General features: G+C 51.3%; 1 protein-coding gene across 3 annotated transcripts in view; it reads left to right on the forward strand.

Annotated features, from left to right (window-relative positions):
• Positions 1-20,443, forward strand: part of galnt1 (UDP-N-acetyl-alpha-D-galactosamine:polypeptide N-acetylgalactosaminyltransferase 1) — an 87,447-nt gene that overhangs the window by 33,851 nt on the left and 33,153 nt on the right. For all 3 annotated transcript variants that reach the window (XM_023825683.2, XM_072716940.1, XM_072716939.1), the window contains 3 exons: positions 750-907; positions 5,396-5,553; positions 8,609-8,777. In XM_023825683.2, the coding sequence (XP_023681451.1) occupies positions 5,415-5,553; positions 8,609-8,777 (308 nt within the window). In that variant the 5' untranslated portion in view covers positions 750-907; positions 5,396-5,414. The remainder of the gene's footprint in view (positions 1-749; positions 908-5,395; positions 5,554-8,608; positions 8,778-20,443) is intronic.

Consider the following 20,443-nt stretch of genomic DNA (forward strand, 5'->3'; position numbering starts at 1 on the left):
TCCCTGACATGGATTATCTGGTCACCCTAGTGTATTTTGTTAAATGTATGAATAGTTATAAATGTAATTGCACGTGTTCGATTTAGAGAATACCATATCATGACCGTAAACAGTATCCCAGCATGCAATATCAGATTTTTACCAGACTTATTAGTGTATTTTGTTTGTTTGTAGTTTGTTTGCCTCTCGAAAAAATAATTTCGCTGTGAATGTCCTAAAATATTTTAGAAAGCTTTTAATGTGGTTCGACTAGTTTGTGTTTGTTTGTATGTCTCTCGGAAAAAATAATCTCACTCCAAATCTGCTGATTTAAAGCAACAACACACAACAGCGTGTTCATGGAGGCAGCCATGTTTGTTTTGAGATGCGGTAGCTTGAACGGGAGATTGTTGGATGTGATGTCACTCCTCTTGGAATTTCCGAGTTCCGAGAGATAATCTGTGTTTCTCTGTCTCAATTGTCTGCCTGTGTGTTTGTCTTTGTGTTTGGGTGTCTGAGTGTGTTTTTTTCTGTCTGTTTCTGCCTGTGTCTATCTGTTTGTGCTTGTCAGACTCTTTCTGTGTGTTTTTGTGTCTGTCAGTTAAGTCCGTCCGTCCATCCATCTGTCTGTCCATCCGTCTGTCTCTGTGTTTGGATGTCTCTCAGTCTCTGTCTCTCTGTCTGTACCTGTTTCTGTGTCTCTGTGTGCGTGTTCTCAGTGGAGTGATCATGCCCCCCTGCAGCTGAGCACCCTTTCCCTGTCCTGACAGCCCGCGGAGTGCCCCCCCCCTCCCATCAGTCCCTGTGAGCTGGCGCTGGCATAGATGAGCCCTCGTGCTGCGTGAGGCCGCCGTCGGGGGAGGAGCGCGCGCCGGAGCTCTCCGGCAGCCGTGGAGCCTGCAGAGCAGCGTGTTTCCGTGGAGGACAGGTGAGCCAAACCTTAGGTTGGGTTAGGGTTAAACACGGTGAGCCGTGCTGATCTGTCACGGTGACCTGCTTATCACCCAAAGTACCAGGAGTCATTTGTGGAGCGGAACCACTCAGACTGCGGGTTGTTGGGGCGATGCACGGAAGCCAGAATGTGACGCTCCTCACTGTGACCTGTCCAGCCTAACGCCTGAACCGTCACGACTGCCTTGTAAATGATGCTATCCGGCCCTCCAGCTAGCGGGTGAATAAGCAGCTGTATGAACACCGCCCCACACTACTATCCAGTGAATTTTTCCCCTCCAATCAGTTGTCTCCTTTTCCTCCTGAGTGATGACCCCGGCCTATTAGGAGCCCCCAGCAGCCCATTCCAGAACCATCGCTGAAGTGTCACCCCCCCGCTGAGTTGCCCAAACGAGACTGTTAGCTGGTGTTGGGGAGAGTCACTGCCAGGGGTTGTGGGTCTTTGATGGTAAAGTACTGTGTGGGAAGTCTCTTAACACGCTGACACTGTACACCAAGCCAGCCCATAGCTCTTTACACACTGACACTGTACACCAAGCCAGCGCATAGCTCTTTACACACTGACACTGTGCACCAAGCCAGTCCATAGCTGTTTATGCACTGACACTGTACACTAAGCCAGCCCATAGCTGTTTACGCACTGACACTGTACACTAAGCCAGCCCATAGCTGTTTACGCACTGACACTGTACACTAAGCCAGCCCATAGCTGTTAACACAATGATACTGTACACCAAGACAGCCTATAGCTGTTTACGCACTGATACTGTACACCAAGCCAGTCCATAGCTGTTTACGCACTGACACTGTACACCAAGCCAGCCCATAGCTGTTTACGCACTGACACTGTACACTAAGCCAGCCCATAGCTGTTTACGCACTGACACTGTACACCAAGCCAGCCCATAGCTGTTTACGCACTGACACTGTACACTAAGCCAGCCCATAGCTGTTTACGCACTGACACTGTACACCAAGCCAGCCCATAGCTGTTAACACAATGACACTGTACACCAAGCCAGCCCATAGCTCTTAACACAATGATACTGTACACCAAGCCAGTCCATAGCTGTTTACGCACTGACACTGTACACCAAGACAGCCTATAGCTGTTTACGCACTGACACTGTACACCAAGCCAGCCCATAGCTGTTAACACAATGATACTGTACACCAAGCCAGCGCATAGCTCTTTACACACTGACACTGTACACTAAGCCAGCCCATAGCTCTTTACGCACTGACACTGTACACTAAGCCAGCCCATAGCTCTTTACGCACTGACACTGTACACTAAGCCAGCCCATAGCTGTTTACGCACTGACACTGTACACTAAGCCAGCCTATAGCTGTTTACGCACTGACACTGTACACCAAGCCAGTCCATAGCTCTTTACACACTGACACTGTGCACCAAGCCAGCCCATAGCTGTTTATGCACTGACACTGTACACTAAGCCAGCCCATAGCTGTTTATGCACTGACACTGTACACTAAGCCAGCCCATAGCTGTTTATGCACTGACACTGTACACTAAGCCAGCCCATAGCTGTTTACACACTGACACTGTGCACCAAGCCAGCCCATAGCTGTTTATGCACTGACACTGTACACTAAGCCAGCCCATAGCTGTTTATGCACTGACACTGTACACTAAGCCAGCCCATAGCTGTTTACACACTGACACTGTGCACCAAGCCAGCCCATAGCTCTTTACACACTGACACTGTACACTAAGCCAGCCCATAGCTGTTTATGCACTGACACTGTACACTAAGCCAGCCCATAGCTGTTTATGCACTGACACTGTACACCAAGCCAGCCCATAGCTGTTTACGCACTGACACTGTACACTAAGCCAGCCCATAGCTCTTTACGCACTGACACTGTACACTAAGCCAGCCCATAGCTCTTTACGCACTGACACTGTACACTAAGCCAGCCCATAGCTCTTTACGCACTGACACTGTACGCCCCTCCTACCCGCAATGCTTTGTACCCCATAGCATTTGTTGATACCTGTTTATTGTTACCACATTACCTGTGGCTAAATCATCACCAAGCTCCAGAAAATAAATAAACATTTATTTCATGCCGAACAACACAGCATGACGGCCTGGACGAAGACCAGTGAAAAGCCGAATTAAGAGATGCTGGTTTTGTTCCATTCCACTGAGACAGCAGATGAATTTTTTATGTTTTTCTTACTGGGCATCTGTTCTGTGAAATGTGTGGAGCTCATGGTGGGCTGACGTCATCTCTCACTGTTTCTGTCAGTGTTAGGTTCTGTAGACACCACAGAAGATCGCTAGACCAGAACCAGCCCCCTGCCCCTGTACTATCCGAGCTTCTGAGCACACTGTCACGTCGCTGCTTCTGGCTGAGCATGTGATCCGTTTGCCTGCTGATTTCGTTGCTCTGAATGATGATGTGAGGTTGGGCTGGTTGTGTCTTTAATGCCTTGTTAGTTTGGTTCCCCAGCTTGTGGATTTCACTATATGCTGCGTGACCCGTCATTTAAAACACCAGTGCGGTTTTGGGCACTGCAGTGAGGTTGAGGAGATTGAAATGACTTGGCAGGGTACACAGTTTGGGCTGGGTGGCCTAATCTCTGAGCTGTGGGGGCTGTGTGGCACCGGGAGGTCAGGCGGGAGAGGGCTGGCCGTCAGGCTCTTTGAGATTTCCATGCCTCTCCGGGGAATCTGGCCATTCCAGCTTCGTTTGTGAAGAACAGGACACAGCAGCTCCTTATTCACATAACGGGATGGATGAAAGTTTGCTCCAGGAATAAGTGTATGGATCCCCACCTTGGAAGCCCTGCAGTAACCAAGACAAGCAGACCCAAGCCAGGCTGACGATGCATGAATCCTAATCTGCACCATGCCCCGCCCCCTGGCTTCTTACCACACCTGATTGGTCGGCTGGTGCCACGCCCCATCTGGCTGACACTTTGCCCTACCTTCTCCCGCAATTCCAGACACCAGGGACATTTCCTCGCCTTCAGGCGAAGTGCGGCGGAAAGTCAGCTTTGGCGGGCCGCCATCGCTCCATCCCGAACAGACTAATCACCGCGTGCTGGAAGATGGATGACGACCATCTTCACGTACCAGACGTGGAATCCTCTTTTCTGCACCCCTCTCCTCCATTTGTCAGCTGACTCACAGGACATCAAGACTAAACATTTTTTTAAATGCTGTAACACTCGTGGGTGTGAAAATTGGAAGCAGATCTTATATTTCCTGGAGTGTTTTCCGGAAGGACGCCTTTTAGCCATTCCGCAGAGTCGAGCCACATGGATCCAGTGCAGACATTTCTCATCCGGGAGCAGGGATCACGCTTCATCCCTCAGTCTGACTGATCACACACACGCGTGTTCCCGTCAGGCACTGCTGAGCGTGCTTCATACCTGCCCGCTTCCTCCCAAACGGAACCATATGGCGCAGTGATGTGATGTGGGACGCGACAACAATAAATATTGTTGAGCCAAAATCATTTCCCAATCCAGCCCTGGAAGGATCCAGAACATCAATCCATCCTCGTGAATATACTACTACTTCTAATTCAAGGAAGCAGGAACGTGGAGATTGACACACGCCATGTTGTTTCTTTGTTCCCCAACGTGTCAGAAGATCTCTGCATGTTCCATGGCAGGTCGATCGGTAGGCCAGCCACCCACTGAGAGGTCCCACTGAGGGGGGGCGATGAGGAGTGGGACCCTGAGCTCTGATCATCAGCACTGACCTGTCCGATGTTGCTCAGACGTGTCTCCGTGACCCCCCCGCTCTCATTTTAATTAGGGGGCCAATCATTAGTGCTGCTGGATCCATATTGTTTTAGGAGTCAAATTGCCAGAGATTATCCTGTTCGCTGTGTGAGACGTGAATCAGCTCTTCTCCTGTTTATCTGTTTTTGTTTTCGATGTCTGTTCTCCTCCCTGGGGAAACAGCAGTACTCTGCTCGCTCCTTTTATTCACAGGCTTTTCCTCACTACAATGAACACATGGATTTAATGAATCAAAGGGGCAGATTTGAAGGGGGACCTCGCCGCTGGGCAGAGGTGACCCCTTCCTGAATGTCACTGTAGGTGAGCGGTGTAGCTTAGGGTTAAGGCCTGTTCCCGTGTCCCCGGCATGTGCTGTGCTGCCCCCAGTGACTGGCTGGTCACGCCTGGTGGCCCTGCCCTTCAGGCCTGCTCGGTATCTGCCCCTGAGCCTCACGTGGCTCATGTCTACTTCCACGGTTTGGCCCCCGAAAGGCCCAGCTGCCCCCCGTAAAAGGAGCTTTCTTGTGTAATTGTGGTTTCAAGCTCCACTCTGCAGTAATTACATGTTTAGAGGGCTGCTCTGCGTCTGGGCACCTTCCCTGACTTCGGGTGATTCTGAGGGACAGCCAAGAGAATTCTGGAATTGCTTGGGGCCACAACGGGGCTCTGATGTATCTCTAATCCCCCCCCTGTCTCCCCCAGCTCGCCGGCCAAGGGTGACATGAGGAAGTTTGCCTACTGCAAAGTGGTGCTGGCCACTTCACTGGTGTGGGTCATGCTGGACATGTTCATCCTGCTGTACTTCAGCGAGTGTAACAAGTGTGACGACAAGAAGGAGAGGGGTCTGCCTGGGAGAGATGGTGAGTCACACACACACACGCGTACACACACACTCACACTCACATGAGGAAAATAGCCAATTAAAGTTTGGCCTGAAATGAGGTTGATGGATTGGGGAAATAGCCAATTAAAATATGGCCTGAAACAAGACAGGCAGCAAATGGGCTTGAGATGGGGCAGCGTGATTGAGGGAAGCGGGCAGGCCTCCGGAAGCCCAGGGGCCAGATTGGCCTGATTAAAATGTGGCAGGAGTTTGGAGTGTCCGCAGCGCCGGAACAAGGTCTCGCGGCGACCTTTCTCAGCGTGTCCTGGTCATCTGACATTGTCCATCCATGGAAGGTGGGTCACGATGAGCTTCAGCTGCCTTCCCCGGGTACCACTGCATTGCGTCAACAGTTTTCCTAGATCCTGCTGCTTTTTTCACATGGAGTAGTGGCCAGATGTCAGACCTAGTGCCCATCAATGCTGTGCCGATCTTCAGAGGGGAAGCTGCTGATGTTCTGTAGTCTTTCAAAATCCCTGTGGTGGTAGTATGACTGACCTGGGCTCTGAAATTGCTGCGGCTGATGGCGGGGATCCACATGGCTCTGTCCTGGGACCCCTTCAGCCTCTCCTGCATTTCTAGGTGTTCTCTGATGGACTCCTCCTCTGCCTTGACCTGCTTTATCCTTAGTCTTTTTGTTTCTGGCTGGTCCTACATCAGTGTTGAGGCTGGCTTTACGTTCTGTTGCTGAAGGGTCTTGTCTGTGTACGAAATGGGGGTTAGAAACAGCCCCTGGCAGGACCTCCACTGCCTTATTTTCGGCAGGCTGCCTGTGATGGACCTTCTCTTCCATTTAAAGTTCTGGAACAGCCCTCCCACCTCGTCCGAGGCCAGCAGACCTGCACTGTCTGTGACTCCCCACCCGCCCCCACCCACCACCCCATCCCCCATGTGCTCTGTTCTTCCTATCGACCTTCTAAACATCCTTATACTAAGAGTCACCTGCTTCCTGCTCCCAGCCGTCGGCTTGGGGGCTGCGAGTCCTTTTTATATCTGCCGTTGCTGACGTCAAGGCGTGAGCTTTCACCGAATTGCCGTACCTGGGATCCCAGCCACTGACCCCTGAAGAGTGAGATTACACTCCCCATTTACATTTTAATTCCTTTCCTGTTCCCCCAAGGCTCGGCTCGGAGCTGCTTCCTGCCTGTTTTCGGATGTCATGTGGGTGTCAGGCTCTTTGTAAACAACCCCGTTTCCCAGAAAAGCACGCCGTCCCCCCCGGGGGCTGCCGCACACGGGCTCGTTTGTGAGGCACATCTGATCTTCCTTCATGGCGCCGACGCCGGGATTAATCTCTCCCGGCGATAAACTTTCATCTTATTTGGAAACAAAATTCTGCTGTGAAAAGGCAGCTTGTTTCCCCTGTGGAGCTGACAGTGTCAGAGCGTTTCGTGTGGAGGCGCCATGATCTGTGTGAATTTTTAACAGGTTTTTTCCCCCCAACTTGTGGACACAGTTTTAAAACATTGTTATCGATCTGGCCTCTGTAGGCAGATACTGTGTCAGTAATGGAGAGCTAATTTGAAAGTGTAAAGTGATTTAGAGGGAAAGTCAAATTACCAGCTTGCGAAATTCCATTTGAACCCTTTTTATCTGTGTACGTTTGCCCAGAAGATGGAAGCATGAAATGTATGTCGGGTGTGGTAGGTGGGGGGGGGGGGGGGGGGGTGGGGGGCGCTGGGCTGTGTGGTTGTAACTGAATTTTGGCACTGGGGTCGAGCAGGTGAGGTCTCTCTCCCTCACTCTTCCTTCTCTCTCTCTCCCTCACTCTTCCTTCTCTCTCTCTCCCTCACTCTTCCTTCTCTCTCTCTCTCTCCCTCACTCTTCCTTCTCTCTCTCTCCCTCACTCTTCCTTCTCTCTCTCTCCCTCACTCTTCCTTCTCTCTCTCTCTCCCTCACTCTTCCTTCTCTCTCTCTCTCCCTCACTCTTCCTTCTCTCTCTCTCTCCCTCACTCTTCCTTCTCTCTCTCTCCCTCCCTCCCTCTCCCTCCTCTCTCTCTCTCTCTCCCCTCCCCTCTCCTTTTCTTTGATTTCTGTCTCTTTGACTTTCATTTGGCTCTTGGTTCTTTGCTTTTCTGTCCCTTCTGCTCACTCTGAACTAGCCTTAGACGTGTCAGTCAGTCCTCATCTGTGCCAGTAACCGAGCCAGTAACAGAACTGCTCCCCCAGGAGCCCGGTACAGAAACTCTACATAGCTGCCAGTTTAATCAAACCCAGTAACCCATCCCGCGCCCCCCCCCCCCCCCATCCTCAGACGCTTCATCATTTTCCATTAGTGCTGGACTCTCTCTGGGCTGCAGCTCTAAGACCTGCTCTGTTTTTTTGGCCTGGACTGTAGAAGCTGGCTTAGCGTTGGGTTGGGTTCAGGGTTGACTGTCCTTTCTCCTTCTCACTTTCCAAGGTCTTGTTTCTTTTTTATTAGCATTTCACAGCTTGTTTGCCCAGAGATTAAGCTTTGTGTGCCATTTTACTGCCCCCCAAACCCCCCCAAACCCCCCCACACATGCACAAACGTTGCCACGCGCTGCATCCCAGCTCGGAGCAGAGCAGTCTTCTGCGAAACGCAAACACTGCTGAGAACCTCAAGCCTCCATCTGAGTGACTTTCTGAACCCCTGTAGCCTGTGAGCATAGCGTTCCCTGCCCCCCCCCCCCCCGCCCTGCTCGGACTAATGGAGTTGACTTCCTGCAGTCTGGCCCTGGACCCAGGCAGTGACCGTAATCTCAGGAGACTCTTCCTTCTTGAAGACTTGGTGGAGTATCAAGTGGACCCTTAAGTGATCAGGGCTCTTTTGTTCTCTAGAGCTGTTTTCACGTCCCATTAGATCCCGAGCCCTTCTAAATACCCGTTTACCGTGGTAAGTAGCTGAAATGAGGCCTTGTTGTTCTCCTCGGGAACATTACACCATCTGTGAGGGGCGATTGTTCCGGATCATCTGGAGGATGATCCCTGGTGTCACACTTCACATTTCGGTTTGCTTGTCGAAACAGGGACTCGGGAAAAGGTGACATGCTTTTCTGCTCCTGTCACAGAGGTGGTACAGAAACCCCACGATGGCCCGGGAGAGATGGGCAAGCCTGTGGTCATCCCTAAGGAGAACCAGGAGAAGATGAAGGAGCTCTTCAAGATCAATCAGTTCAATCTCATGGCCAGTGAGATGATCGCCCTCAACAGGTCACTGCCGGACGTGCGGCTGGAAGGGTAGGTCACCCGGTCGCTGGACCGCTTACGTGCCATTGTTGACACTTGGGTTACAGCGCAACTGATTCTTTAGTTAGATCCCGAACAGGATTTGTTTGCCAAAGCCTGAAAGATTCCTTGCGCTCTTTTCAAAATATTTAACAATATTAGGAGTATCCCACCTTACGCAAACATCTTTTGTTTCAGGTATTAATCCTCTATCTCGCAGAGGTTTCATGTTTTTATTGTTGCGTGTTCTGAGGAACACAGTGAAATCGGAGGGACAATAGGAGAAAAAACAGTTCAGTGCAGGACAAACAGCAATGCAATAAGAGACGAGACGAAAGATAAATGAAATGAAGCTATAGATATGCAATCGATGCTTTGGGGAAGGATTGAGGTTAATCTGGCGGCTGTTTGGAGTTGGCTGCCCATCTTCCCTTCATCTTTGACCAAGCTGGATGCCTATCTGCACTTGTGTTGTCCTGAGTTGTTTCTGTCATTCTCTCCTCTGTTTCTGCACCTTAGCCCTGGCGAAACAATGTTTCTTTTCACTGCGTCTATGGCTGTATTCTGCGTCTATGGCTGTACTCTGCGTCTGTGGCTGTATTCTGCGTCTATGGCTGTATTCTGCTTCTATGGCTGTACACTGCATCTATGGCTGTATTCTGCGTCTATGGCTGTACACTGCGTCTATGGCTGTACACTGCGTCTATGGCTGTATTCTGTGTCTATGGCTGTACTCTGCGTCTATGGCTGTATTCTGCGTCTATGGCTGTATTCTGCGTCTATGGCTGTACTCTGCGTCTATGGCTGTACACTGCGTCTATGGCTGTACACTGCGTCTATGGCTGTACACTGCGTCTATGGCTGTACTCTGCGTCTATGGCTGTATTCTGCGTCTATGGCTGTACACTGCGTCTATGGCTGTACACTGCGTCTATGGCTGTATTCTGCGTCTATGGCTGTACTCTGCGTCTATGGCTGTACTCTGCGTCTATGGCTGTATTCTGCGTCTATGGCTGTATTCTGCGTCTATGGCTGTATTCTGCGTCTATGGCTGTACACTGCGTCTATGGCTGTACACTGCGTCTATGGCTGTACACTGCGTCTATGGCTGTACACTGCGTCTATGGCTGTACACTGCGTCTATGGCTGTACTCTGCGTCTATGGCTGTATTCTGCGTCTATGGCTGTACACTGCGTCTATGGCTGTACACTGCGTCTATGGCTGTATTCTGTTTCTATGGCTGTACACTGCGTCTATGGCTGTACACTGCGTCTATGGCTGTGCACTGCGTTCTATGGCTGTATTCTGCGTCTATGGCTGTATTCTGCGTCTATGGCTGAAATGAAAGATAAACCTACCTACCTATTTCCTCACCTTGCTCTTTATACTGACATGGATCTTATTTCCTATTTACTGAGGGACATAATTCTTTATTTCCTCATCTGCTATTTTAAAACAGGACTGGATGCTTATTTTCCCTTTTTTAGATGAAGCCGAAAGAGGACTAAGCCAATACCCATTCTCAGGATGTCTGAGGTCATTCAGATAAGGAGCTATATCTGCTTTTGGTCCAAATGCGTGTTTGTCTTCTGGGGTTTGCGAATCTCTGCGGAGCCCGTCTTGGATGGAGTCGCATCTTGGCGAGTTTATCACTGGCTTTCGTGACTCATGGTTTGTTGATGAAGGCTTTAGTGAAGCGTAATCTTCACACACTCTGGAGGGATGAGTTTTAGGAGGGGGGCTGTGGGCTGGGGGTGCGGTTGGTTCCCTCGGGCGCCTGTAGTGACACTGGCTTGGGCGCCTGTGGTTACTGGGCCGGTCGGCTGCTGTGGTCCTCCTCCACCTCACCTCTTTCCTGCCGGGTCCCTGTTGAGTGAAGCGCTACCTTTGAGCTCCCTTTAAGGACTCTGACCGTCAAGTATTGCAGAGAACCTTTGGAACATATTATTAGAAGCCGATATGAGATGATCCACTTATTACTATAAGTTCTCCCCTGCTGGCTTCGCTCTCATTGCATTATATCACCGGGTCCCTCACTGCTCCCCTTCTGGGGTCAGGGAAGAACGTGATCTGTCCCCCTTCTGTCTCTCAGAGTACCTTGGGGCTTGGTAGCACGAGCTGGACCCTTGTGTCCAGGGACAGAGGGTCACTGTTCAGACTCCCTGTGTGCTCAGAGCGGCGCTGCTTAATTATCCCGTGAGCTATTTCTGAGGAAATGCGAAAATAACTCGTTAATATGCAAGAGTGCCAGACGCGGTGACTTGTGCCTACAGCCCCCCCCCCCCCCAATCGAAGCTCTGTGTTTGGCTCCCCTGGAGCATATCTTCAGCGCACCCCCCCCCCCCCCCCAATCGAAGCTCTGTGTTTGGAGCAGACCAAACCAAAGCCGTCTCCTACGGGGCTTTGCAGTCGGGCTCCCTGGGTCTCTGGAGGTTGTATCCCAGGCCGGAGTTGCTGTTCCTGCTGGATAGTTGCACCCCACGCTAGTTTCTGGTTGCTAGTGCTCTGATATTAAATGATTTTTGTTGTTTGAAGCTCTGTGTGAGAGTCTAAGGTGACAGTAGCTCAGTTATTTTCATTTTTTTGTCCCCCGCTGCTCCGGCCTCTGGGGGCATGTCTGAGTATCGCTTGATGCCCCGTTTTTCCGAGTCGAGTCGGTAAATCCAGCCATCTTGTCCCCGGCCCCAAGCCCCCCCCCCCTCCGTCCCCAGCTGGGCAGACCTCCAAGTTTATCTAGCACTCATAAGGCTTCCGGCCAAAGCCCGGGTGAGCAGCGCACCTCCGCGTCCTAACAGCTGAGCTGCTGTTTCTGATCCTTCCGACTTTTTCTGGCTGCTGTGCGTGAGGCCCCTCCCTCCCAGGGAACGTCACATGTTCGTATTTTACTAGCCAAACGGAACAGCCGCATTAAATTACCCGGCAAAACCGCCATGTTGAAATCCTTTGGCTGTAATTTGTGCACATTTGCTTAATTGGTGACTGGGTAGTGGTTGCTCTGCAGTGTCCCCGGTGGCCGTACTCCGGTGCTGCAGCACTGTGACTTGTCTTGTTCTTTCCCTCCACTGGCCACTTTTCCCCGAATTCCTGATTCCAGATCTCTGCTTAAGCTGGAAAACAGGCCCTATCCCGTTTTCCTATCCCAGGTTTTCCAGATTCCTGGGGTTCAGAGCCCAGCCCTGCCCAGTGTGGGCATTGACCCACCCGACACCAGGCCTAAGGCCTGCCAGGGGCGGGGCGGGGCGGTGCCGTCCGGGTGAGTGAGTCTGCCAGTGCGTAATTGCACCGCGTCGCCCCCTCTTGGGGACGCTTTGACGCGCGGACATGAGAGGCAGTTACCGCCCTGCTTAGTATTCCTGACACACCCACGTCAGGACTGTGCGCCTCACTGGAGCCAAACTTCACTCGACTTTATAGAACCGTAACATGAAATAAAGATGAGCGGAGGGGGGGTGATGGGCGGGGCAACCAAAGGTGGGTTTTTTAGTGGGGAAGTGAATGGTGCATGCAAACAGCTGGGTGGGGGGGGGGCTCTTGTCTTAGCCTCTGTCATGTGATACCAAGAGACAAGGAAATACATGTGGATGGTAAGACCTTTGGAATTGTGGGCACAGTCACATGTGTGTCTGCATGGTGGGAAAAGGATAGATCCTAAAAGGGGGGGTGGTACACTGGATAGATCCTAAAAGGGGGGGTGGTACACTGGATAGATCCTATTAGGGGATGGTACACTGGATAGATCCTATTGGGGGATGGTACACTGGATAGATCCTAAAAGGGGGGATGGTACACTGGATAGATCCTATTAGGGGATGGTACACTGGATAGATCCTATTAGGGGATGGTACACTGGATAGATCCTATTAGGGGATGGTACACTGGATAGATCCTATTAGGGGGTGGTACACTGGATAGATCCTATTGCGAGATGGTACACTGGATAGATCCTATTTGGGGGATGGTACACTGGATAGATCCTATTTGGGGGGTGGTACACTGGATAGATCCTATTTGGGGGGTGGTACACTGGATAGATCCTATTGGGGGATGGTACACTGGATAGATCCTATTGGGCGATGGTACACTGGATAGATCCTATTGGGGGGGGGTGGTGGTACACTGGATAGATCCTATTGGGGGATGGTACACTGGATAGATCCTATCGGGGGGGTGGTGGTACACTGGATAGATCCTATTTGGGGGGGGTGGTGGTACACTGGATAGATCCTATTTGGGGGGGGTGGTGGTACACTGGATAGATCCTATTTGGGGGGGGTGGTACACTGGATAGATCCTATTGGGGGATGGTACACTGGATAGATCCTATTTGGGGGGGGTGGTACACTGGATAGATCCTATTGGGGGGGGGGGTGGTACACGGGACACTTACACTTTGGTGGCTCTGATGTTATTACTCTGCGGCCAGTTTATCTGTCTGACTCTCGTTCCCTGTTTCCCAGCCGCCTGTGCCGTTCACCCCTCTGTAATACTGCAGTACCCCTCGGTACTGTGTGCCCAGACGGCCTCCCCTCATTTGGGGATTTCACAGTGAGTGTTTCTCGCTGCGCACTAATGTATCCCAGAAGGCCCGGCGTCACTATGGCCGCTAAACTTTATGTGGGTTTGTCATGAACTGTATAAACACCTCAGCTGACAGAGCAGCAGTAATAGAGCTGGGAGGTCGGTCTGTCTGTCTGTCTGTCAGTCGCTCTCTCTCTCTCTCTCTCTATCCCTCGTTTCTGCTTTGGGGGAGCTGCAGAATAGGCAGCAGGACCCCGGGACAAAAGAGAAGGGGGTGTGGGAGTGTTGCTGAGGTTTATTAGTCATAGTGAAACAGAAGAGCCTCTGAAAGCTTGTTAGTGCCTATTACTGCTAATTACACAGCGTAATGCGAACGGCCAGCTGACCGAGCGCAGTCTCCCCTCCCACCTCGTAACATAGCAACTGCTCTCCTGCTGCCCCCCCCTCCGAGCCATAGCAGCCGGCCCTCTGTCGAGAGCACGCACATGTACGGGTGGCAAGTGTGCCCCCCAGCATTCAGTGAAAGCTGGGAAATCCAATGGGGGGGGGGGGGTTTGTTGGGGTTGTTCTGTGTCCAGCTGTCTGTTCCCACGTTCCTTCTGTTCAGTGATGGCCCTGCGATTTTGCTGATCGCCCTGTTTGACAGCAAGAGCACGCACCTCCGATCTGGCCTGGGGGGCTGCATGGATCTGCGTGTTTAAACGGCTGCTTCTGAAATTAATTTTGCGTGACCCCCCGTCCCTGTGATATAATTGGAGCGCTTGAAGAAGGTCGTACCATGTGGCTTTTATCACCGTCCACGGGGAGCCCTGACTGGCAGCTTCTGAGGCTCCGGGCTGAGATTAAGGCCCCCTGCTTTCCCCCGTACCTGTGTGCATGTGGCTGTTGGGTCCTTGAGCAAGGCCCAAACCCCCTATTGCCCCAGGACTGCTGCATGCTGGCTGAGTCCACATACCTGCTCTGAGCTGTTCTATGACCCCCATACCTGCTCTGAGCTGTTCTATGACCCCCATACCTGCTCTGAGCTGTTCTATGACCCGCATACCTGCTCTGAGCTGTTCTATGACCCGCATACCTGCTCTGAGCTGTTCTATGACCCGCATACCTGCTCTGAGCTGTTCTATGATCCGCATACCTACTCTGAGCTGTTTTATGACCAGCATACCTGCTCTGAGCTGTTCTATGACCTGCATACCTGCTCTAAGCTGTTCTATGACCCGCAAACTTGCTCTCAGCTGTAAAAGTGTCTGTGTGTGTCATGGTGAGCAAGATGAGATATGCAAAAATAATCTGAATTCTGTTCTATTTTGGGATTCACCCTACTCCACGTTCCTGTCCGAGGACCTTTCCGTATATGGTCCTGGATCTTCATTCTGTTTATGCTCTTTGTTTGAGAGACTGAGTAAATTCTTATTGTCTTATCTGGTCACATGACAAAACCCAGGGGGGGAGAAGTGAAAGAGGGAGGATAGAGATGTCAAAATATTTTTGGACAAAAGACAATTGTATGAGCTGTGTTTTGGTTTCCAATTAATCTGAGCCAGACTCAGGCAAGAATGATTTTGCACTTTTAATCAATTGCACCATTGGAGCTGTGCATGATGGATTAATAGATTAAACACAGTAATTAACAGCAGGGTTTCACACTGCACTGATTCAGGCTTGTTCTCTGTGTTCTATAGGGTTTCTTAATGAAGTCAGTTATTATAAGACTCCCAGGAGTCACTAGGGGTAAAAACACTGGCAAAAATATTAATTCTGCTTTTAAAACTCTCTTAAACATTTCCCACTCAGAAAATAAAATGTCTTTTTGTTTGTGCTACATTGTTACACCCAGAATTCTGGAAACAGCTAATTAGTAGGGTGTAGAAGGGCTAAGCACTGATTGGAGGAATGACAGCTTGCTAAGCACTGATTGGAGGAATGACAGCCTGCTAAGCAATGATTGGAGGAATGACAGCCTGCTAAGCACCGATTGGAGGAGTAAAAGTCTTCTAAGCACCGATTTGGAATGACAGCTTTTTAAGCACAGATTGGAGGAGTAAAAGTCTGCTAAGCACTGATTGGAGGAATGACAGCCTGCTAAGCTCTGATTGGAGGAATGACAGCCTGCTGTACTGTTTCCCAGGAAGTTTCATCCCTGTGTTCTACCTGTTACCTTTGTGTGTGAAATTCACAGCAAGGGGGCGCTTTAGTGGCAGGCCTTTTAGACAGAGACTACGCCTTTGTAAGCGACATCGCGTGTGACAGCGTGATTTCCCGAAGCCCCCCGCTGGTGTCGCCCACACTAAAGGCTAAAGGCCATGGGGAGGCAGCCTTGTCTCCCCCTCCTGTATGCAGGGATTCTCTGGGTTTCAGGATGTGCTGGCTTTGAGCTTCTGGGGCAGAGTGATGTGGTTCACATTCAAATGTGTTGAGTAGTGCAGCCTGTGTAATATTTAAATGGCCCAGCTGCCCCGTTTGGATCCGTGTCACCTGACACATGTGTTGTCTCCTGCGGTGCCTGCTGCACCCCATAGTAATAAGGACTAATTGCTTAGCAATGGGTGGGGAGGGCCAGCAGGGTGACGGTCTTGGCAGATGGAGGTACCACCGCGTCACCGAGCCTGATTCCCAAAGTGCGCTGCCCTTCCTTACCTCCGCCCATGCTGTCCTGGTGGGGGGTCCTGCCTTTGGGGGGGGGGGGGTTTGTTCTGTTAGATGGTGGTTTAAAGTAATTAGGTGACCCCCTAAAAATGCCTCCTCCTTACTCCAGTGTGACTGAAATATGTGCTGTTGGCAGTGGGATTTCCCAGCATCCTTTGGTGTATTTCCCAGCATCCTTTGGTGTATTTCCCAGCATCCTTTGGTGTATGATCTGTCTCGGATCTTTAGCCTGAAACCAGAGGCTTCTTCGTTCATGCTACTGATTTTACCTGTAGGATTCCTTCTGAAACGGCCCCCTCTCTCCCTGGAGATCTCTTCCTCGCTGCTGTCGATGCAGTGATGCGGATTTCTCCCCCAAAGCTGGGTTAGATTGCTACACTCTCTCTGCTGTCTGGTTTATCCAAATCGGACACGGCAGAGTCAGCGGAGAGGAGTTTTCCTGAGTCGTGGGCGGCCAGACGCCCAGAATGTTTCCACTCAGCAGGCCCTCTTCTTCCCAAACGCCTCCTTACTCGTCGACAGCTCCTCTGAGGATGTAGCATAAGGTCATCTTCACACCCGGGCGCGTATCCGCCGTAAGACACCCCCGATCTTTGCGGCAACGTTTCTGCTCGTCTGACGCCGTCGATGCTTCCAAGTGCCCCTGCCAAACACGGGCCGCTCTGAATGCGTGGTGCGGAGTGTAATTCCTCTCAGCCTCGCGGAGGGAGAGCTTCATCCTGCCAGATGTCGGAAAAGCACCTCTTGGAGACGGGACAAGCTGGCACGTCACGCGTGATTGTTTAAGGAGAGCTTTCAGAAGGAAGCGGTGCTTTAACTAAACGTGGTGCTGGAGGTGTGCCCATCACCCCCCCCCCCCCCCCCGCAGCAAAGTGATGGTTGGTATGACTCGTATCCTGAGGTGTTTAATCGGTGACACCTTTAAGTTAAGGACCCTTAAATGTTACATCTCTTCACATTTATGTGTTTTTATAAAATTATTGCTATCTTTTCTGTTAATGTTTACGTTTCAGTAGATATTTATGATGCAGTTTATTTCCAAACATATTTCTTGGACCTTTGGGTGGATGAGAAGAAAATTCTGGGGCATAAATGAAATCGGCTATTAACAGCTTCCCTTGGATCGCATCCATGTTCTTGAAGCTGTTCGGCACAGAATCAGCATTTGGACAGATGTTGTTTTCTGCGAAACCTTTTTTGACCACACTGCTAATTACAAGATGGACACCCCAGGAAGAAAAATGACTGTGAGATTCCAGTACCCTGATCCTCTCACATGTGCTGTTTGCTAATCGGTGGAAGGTGAACATTCAGGAACGGGGATTTCACTGTTTGTGGTGCTTCTTTGACTGTGTGGATCATGTTGGGGAAGGGGGGGTGTGCTTACCTTTCTATGTTCCCTACACTGGCGTTCAGTCACTGAACTCCTTCACAGGGGTGTCAGCCTCATGGAGAAACGTCGCTGACTCTCAGCACAGTCTAACAGAAGAGCAAGGTTTCTCACTCCTAAGTCAGTGCTGGTGGAGAGAGAGGCTTCGGTTACCCAGTCATGTTTTTTTAATGGTGGGAGGGGTTGCCATGTTGGGGGGGGGGGTAACTCTTTATGCAGTAGGATCTAAAATTCAGGTAAAACACCACAAACTGTCAAATCTCCATCTCTGAACCTTTAAAGCCTGTGACATTCAGCTTGGGACAATTCCTTTCCTTTCCTGGTGATAAGTAGTATAGGTGTAGATGGGTGCATTTTATTAGTCTCCAGCAGGAAGTGACTTTTCTGCAGCAGGTTTGCGTGCATGAGGCAAATTTAACAACCAAATGGCACTCAACAAAAGCGAAAATCATGCAGTAAATGCAGGGCCGCACTGTAGATGATCGCAGTTATTTGGTGATTCACTGGTGCCCTGCACCCGGGCTGTGAGAGCCCGGCTCAGTGGCTTAGCACGACTTTGCCTGGTCGGACGCTCAGCTGCTCGTCGGGCCGTGATTCATCCCCTTTAATAAGCGGCCTTCCCGTGAGGGCAGGCAAAAGCCACTCTGAGTGCCTATCCAGCTTGTATCTGTGAAATTGCGGGTCAGCCCTGTAAACATGCTCCAGGCTTTGCCTTTAACAAACACGTACCAGGTCATGGTGTTACAGTGCATGATGACAGGTTTCATTTACTGCTCATTGGGATTTCAGACCCCTGGAAGACTAGCTGTGGGACACAGGTGCACGTCTAATGGCCGCTGTTTTCCAGGAAGTGCCAGCGCTCTTCCGTTCTCTGCCGCCAGTGGGTCGCCATGACGGTCTGCTTTCCGGACTCATGATGTCATCATAGTTTGTCTGACTTCCGCGGCGCATTGGCATGCTGGCGTGTTTGCTTGGCGTTCTGTGGCTTGCGGCTCTTTCACTGCATTTTCCTGGCAGATGACCCTTGGGCTCCCGTCTCTCCTTGCCGGACGGGAGGTCGGTTGTCAGCCCATTTGCGTGACTGGGTGACATGGGCTGAGTGGTGCCTGAAAGCCGCCAGACCGGGGGAATTTGTGCTGCATGTTTTCTCTGGAACGCCATTAATGAATTAAACCCCGCCCAGCTGTTTTCATTAGGCATGTGAATGGAAATCTGCACTCCTGCATTGGGTGCTGGTGCAAATCCTGCTCAGTTTCCACCCCAAGTAGATTAACTGGTGGGAGCTGTAAACAACACAGACTCTCTTAGATGCGTGATGCCCTGCGTCTCCCCCCCGCCGATGGTGTGTTCCCTTACACCCGCTAAGCGTGAGGATGTCTCTTCGGGGTCCGGCTCATCCAGCAGCAGCTAGGTGTGGGGGTGGGGGAGGGTTGGTGGGCATCAGTCTTCTCATGGACTGTGAATGTTGAGTGTGTCCTGCCCGCGGGGGGGTAGCAGGGAGGTAAAAGAGCCGTTGGGCATTAGGCTGCTTGCTGGTGCACGTCGTCTTGTGGGAAGGGAGGTCAGTCACGCAGCGGAAGTTTCCTGCATTGGTCTTCAGTGCAGAATGTTTAGGTGTCTCTGAGGCCTGTGTGGTCATGGAGAGGCGTGTGGCAAGATGCAGCTGGTACCTGAAACGCTTCGAGGTCTCCTGCGCAGGGGGGGTGAACTGGCTTGTTCTCCTTTGTGGCAATTTGTACGACAGCGAACAGCTGTTTTTAAAATGACCTGATGTCCCTGAGTGAGGAGCGCGGCTGCAGGAAGGTCGAAGCCTCAGAGTCACAGATGGGCTTTGGCACTGGGGGTTATGATGATGTTGGCACGGGGTCTGTAAAGCAACAAGAGTGAGACCTGACTTTGTGCGTCTCGTGTTTGGGCTGACGGCGTCCCGTTAAGCTCCCCAGGTCCGAACGCGCACTCCCAGCCCGTAGCGTCTGTCAGGCCTACCAGCTTCTGCTGTGAGTCCAAACAGGAAGTGCCTGGCATCCCAAAGTGCGTGTGAGTCTCCGTGCCGGTCGCAGGCTAAATTCCTCCATCCTTCAGACTTCGTTCATCATTGTTCTGTCTTGTTTTGGTTCACTTTTTTTTTCTTGATTCACTGTAGGAATGCTTGCGCTGGCTTCTGCAACCACCCCCACCCCCAAAATCTGTGTTTGCGCTGCCGTTCGGCCCCCCTGCCGCCTTGTCGGCCCGCAGCTCGCTGGCAGGCATGCTCTGGGCTACCCTGCGTTCCCCGCGACGCGCTCAGAGGGTTCCGGGTGCTTATTCAGTAAAGGCTGCTTCATTCTTCTCTGCACACGTACCAGTGAACGTGTCCACTCGATCATTTATGATGCGTTTGATGTCATTGTGCACCTCCGCAGACGAATTCCTGCTGCACTCCAAATTGGTGTACGCACAGCTATGGACATGCCGCGTTAGATCAATTCACTAGTGTCCACTTTAAATACCAACATGAATGCATTTGACGAGCTTTGAGGTGCAGACTATTTACAAGGTTACATACATACGGCGTACGGGTATGCAGAGCGGCCGCGCGGCTCGACCGGAGGACTGTGAGCGTGTCGGCTTACGCGGAGCGGCCGGAGGACTGTGAGCGTGTTCTTTTCCCTGTTTTTCTGCAGTTTCTCTCCAGCCCCCGCACCCCCCCTCTACAGTCTTTTCATTGTAAGCTGCCTTATTTAAATGAAAATAAAATGTTGAATCCACACACCACTGAGACAAACATGGGTGTTCAGTCCCTCTTGGCCAATTAGTCCCTCCCACTTTTGGGTACCTGTGACTCATCCTTCCACTCCCTCCCCACCTTAACTGACCCCGTGACATTCCCAGTATCATGCTGTGACTCAGGGCCTGACCACTAACGACGGCCTCAGATTATGTGTTGGTCAGCCTGGCAGTGTGGGAGTTTGGGAAGAGTGTGTGTGTGCGTGTGCGTGTGCGTGTGCGCGTGCGCGCAGTGGACCGTGTGTCAGTGGCAGTGCTGTGCTGATTAGTCTGCAGAGGAGCCCGCAGCTGTGTATCCATGGCGATAGAGCTGCGGACGCTGGCCTTCCCTGCTCCGGTGACTCCTTGCAGGCAGGT

The sequence above is a fragment of the Paramormyrops kingsleyae genome, chromosome 9 (assembly GCF_048594095.1).
Source record: "Paramormyrops kingsleyae isolate MSU_618 chromosome 9, PKINGS_0.4, whole genome shotgun sequence".
NCBI lineage: Eukaryota > Metazoa > Chordata > Actinopteri > Osteoglossiformes > Mormyridae > Paramormyrops > Paramormyrops kingsleyae.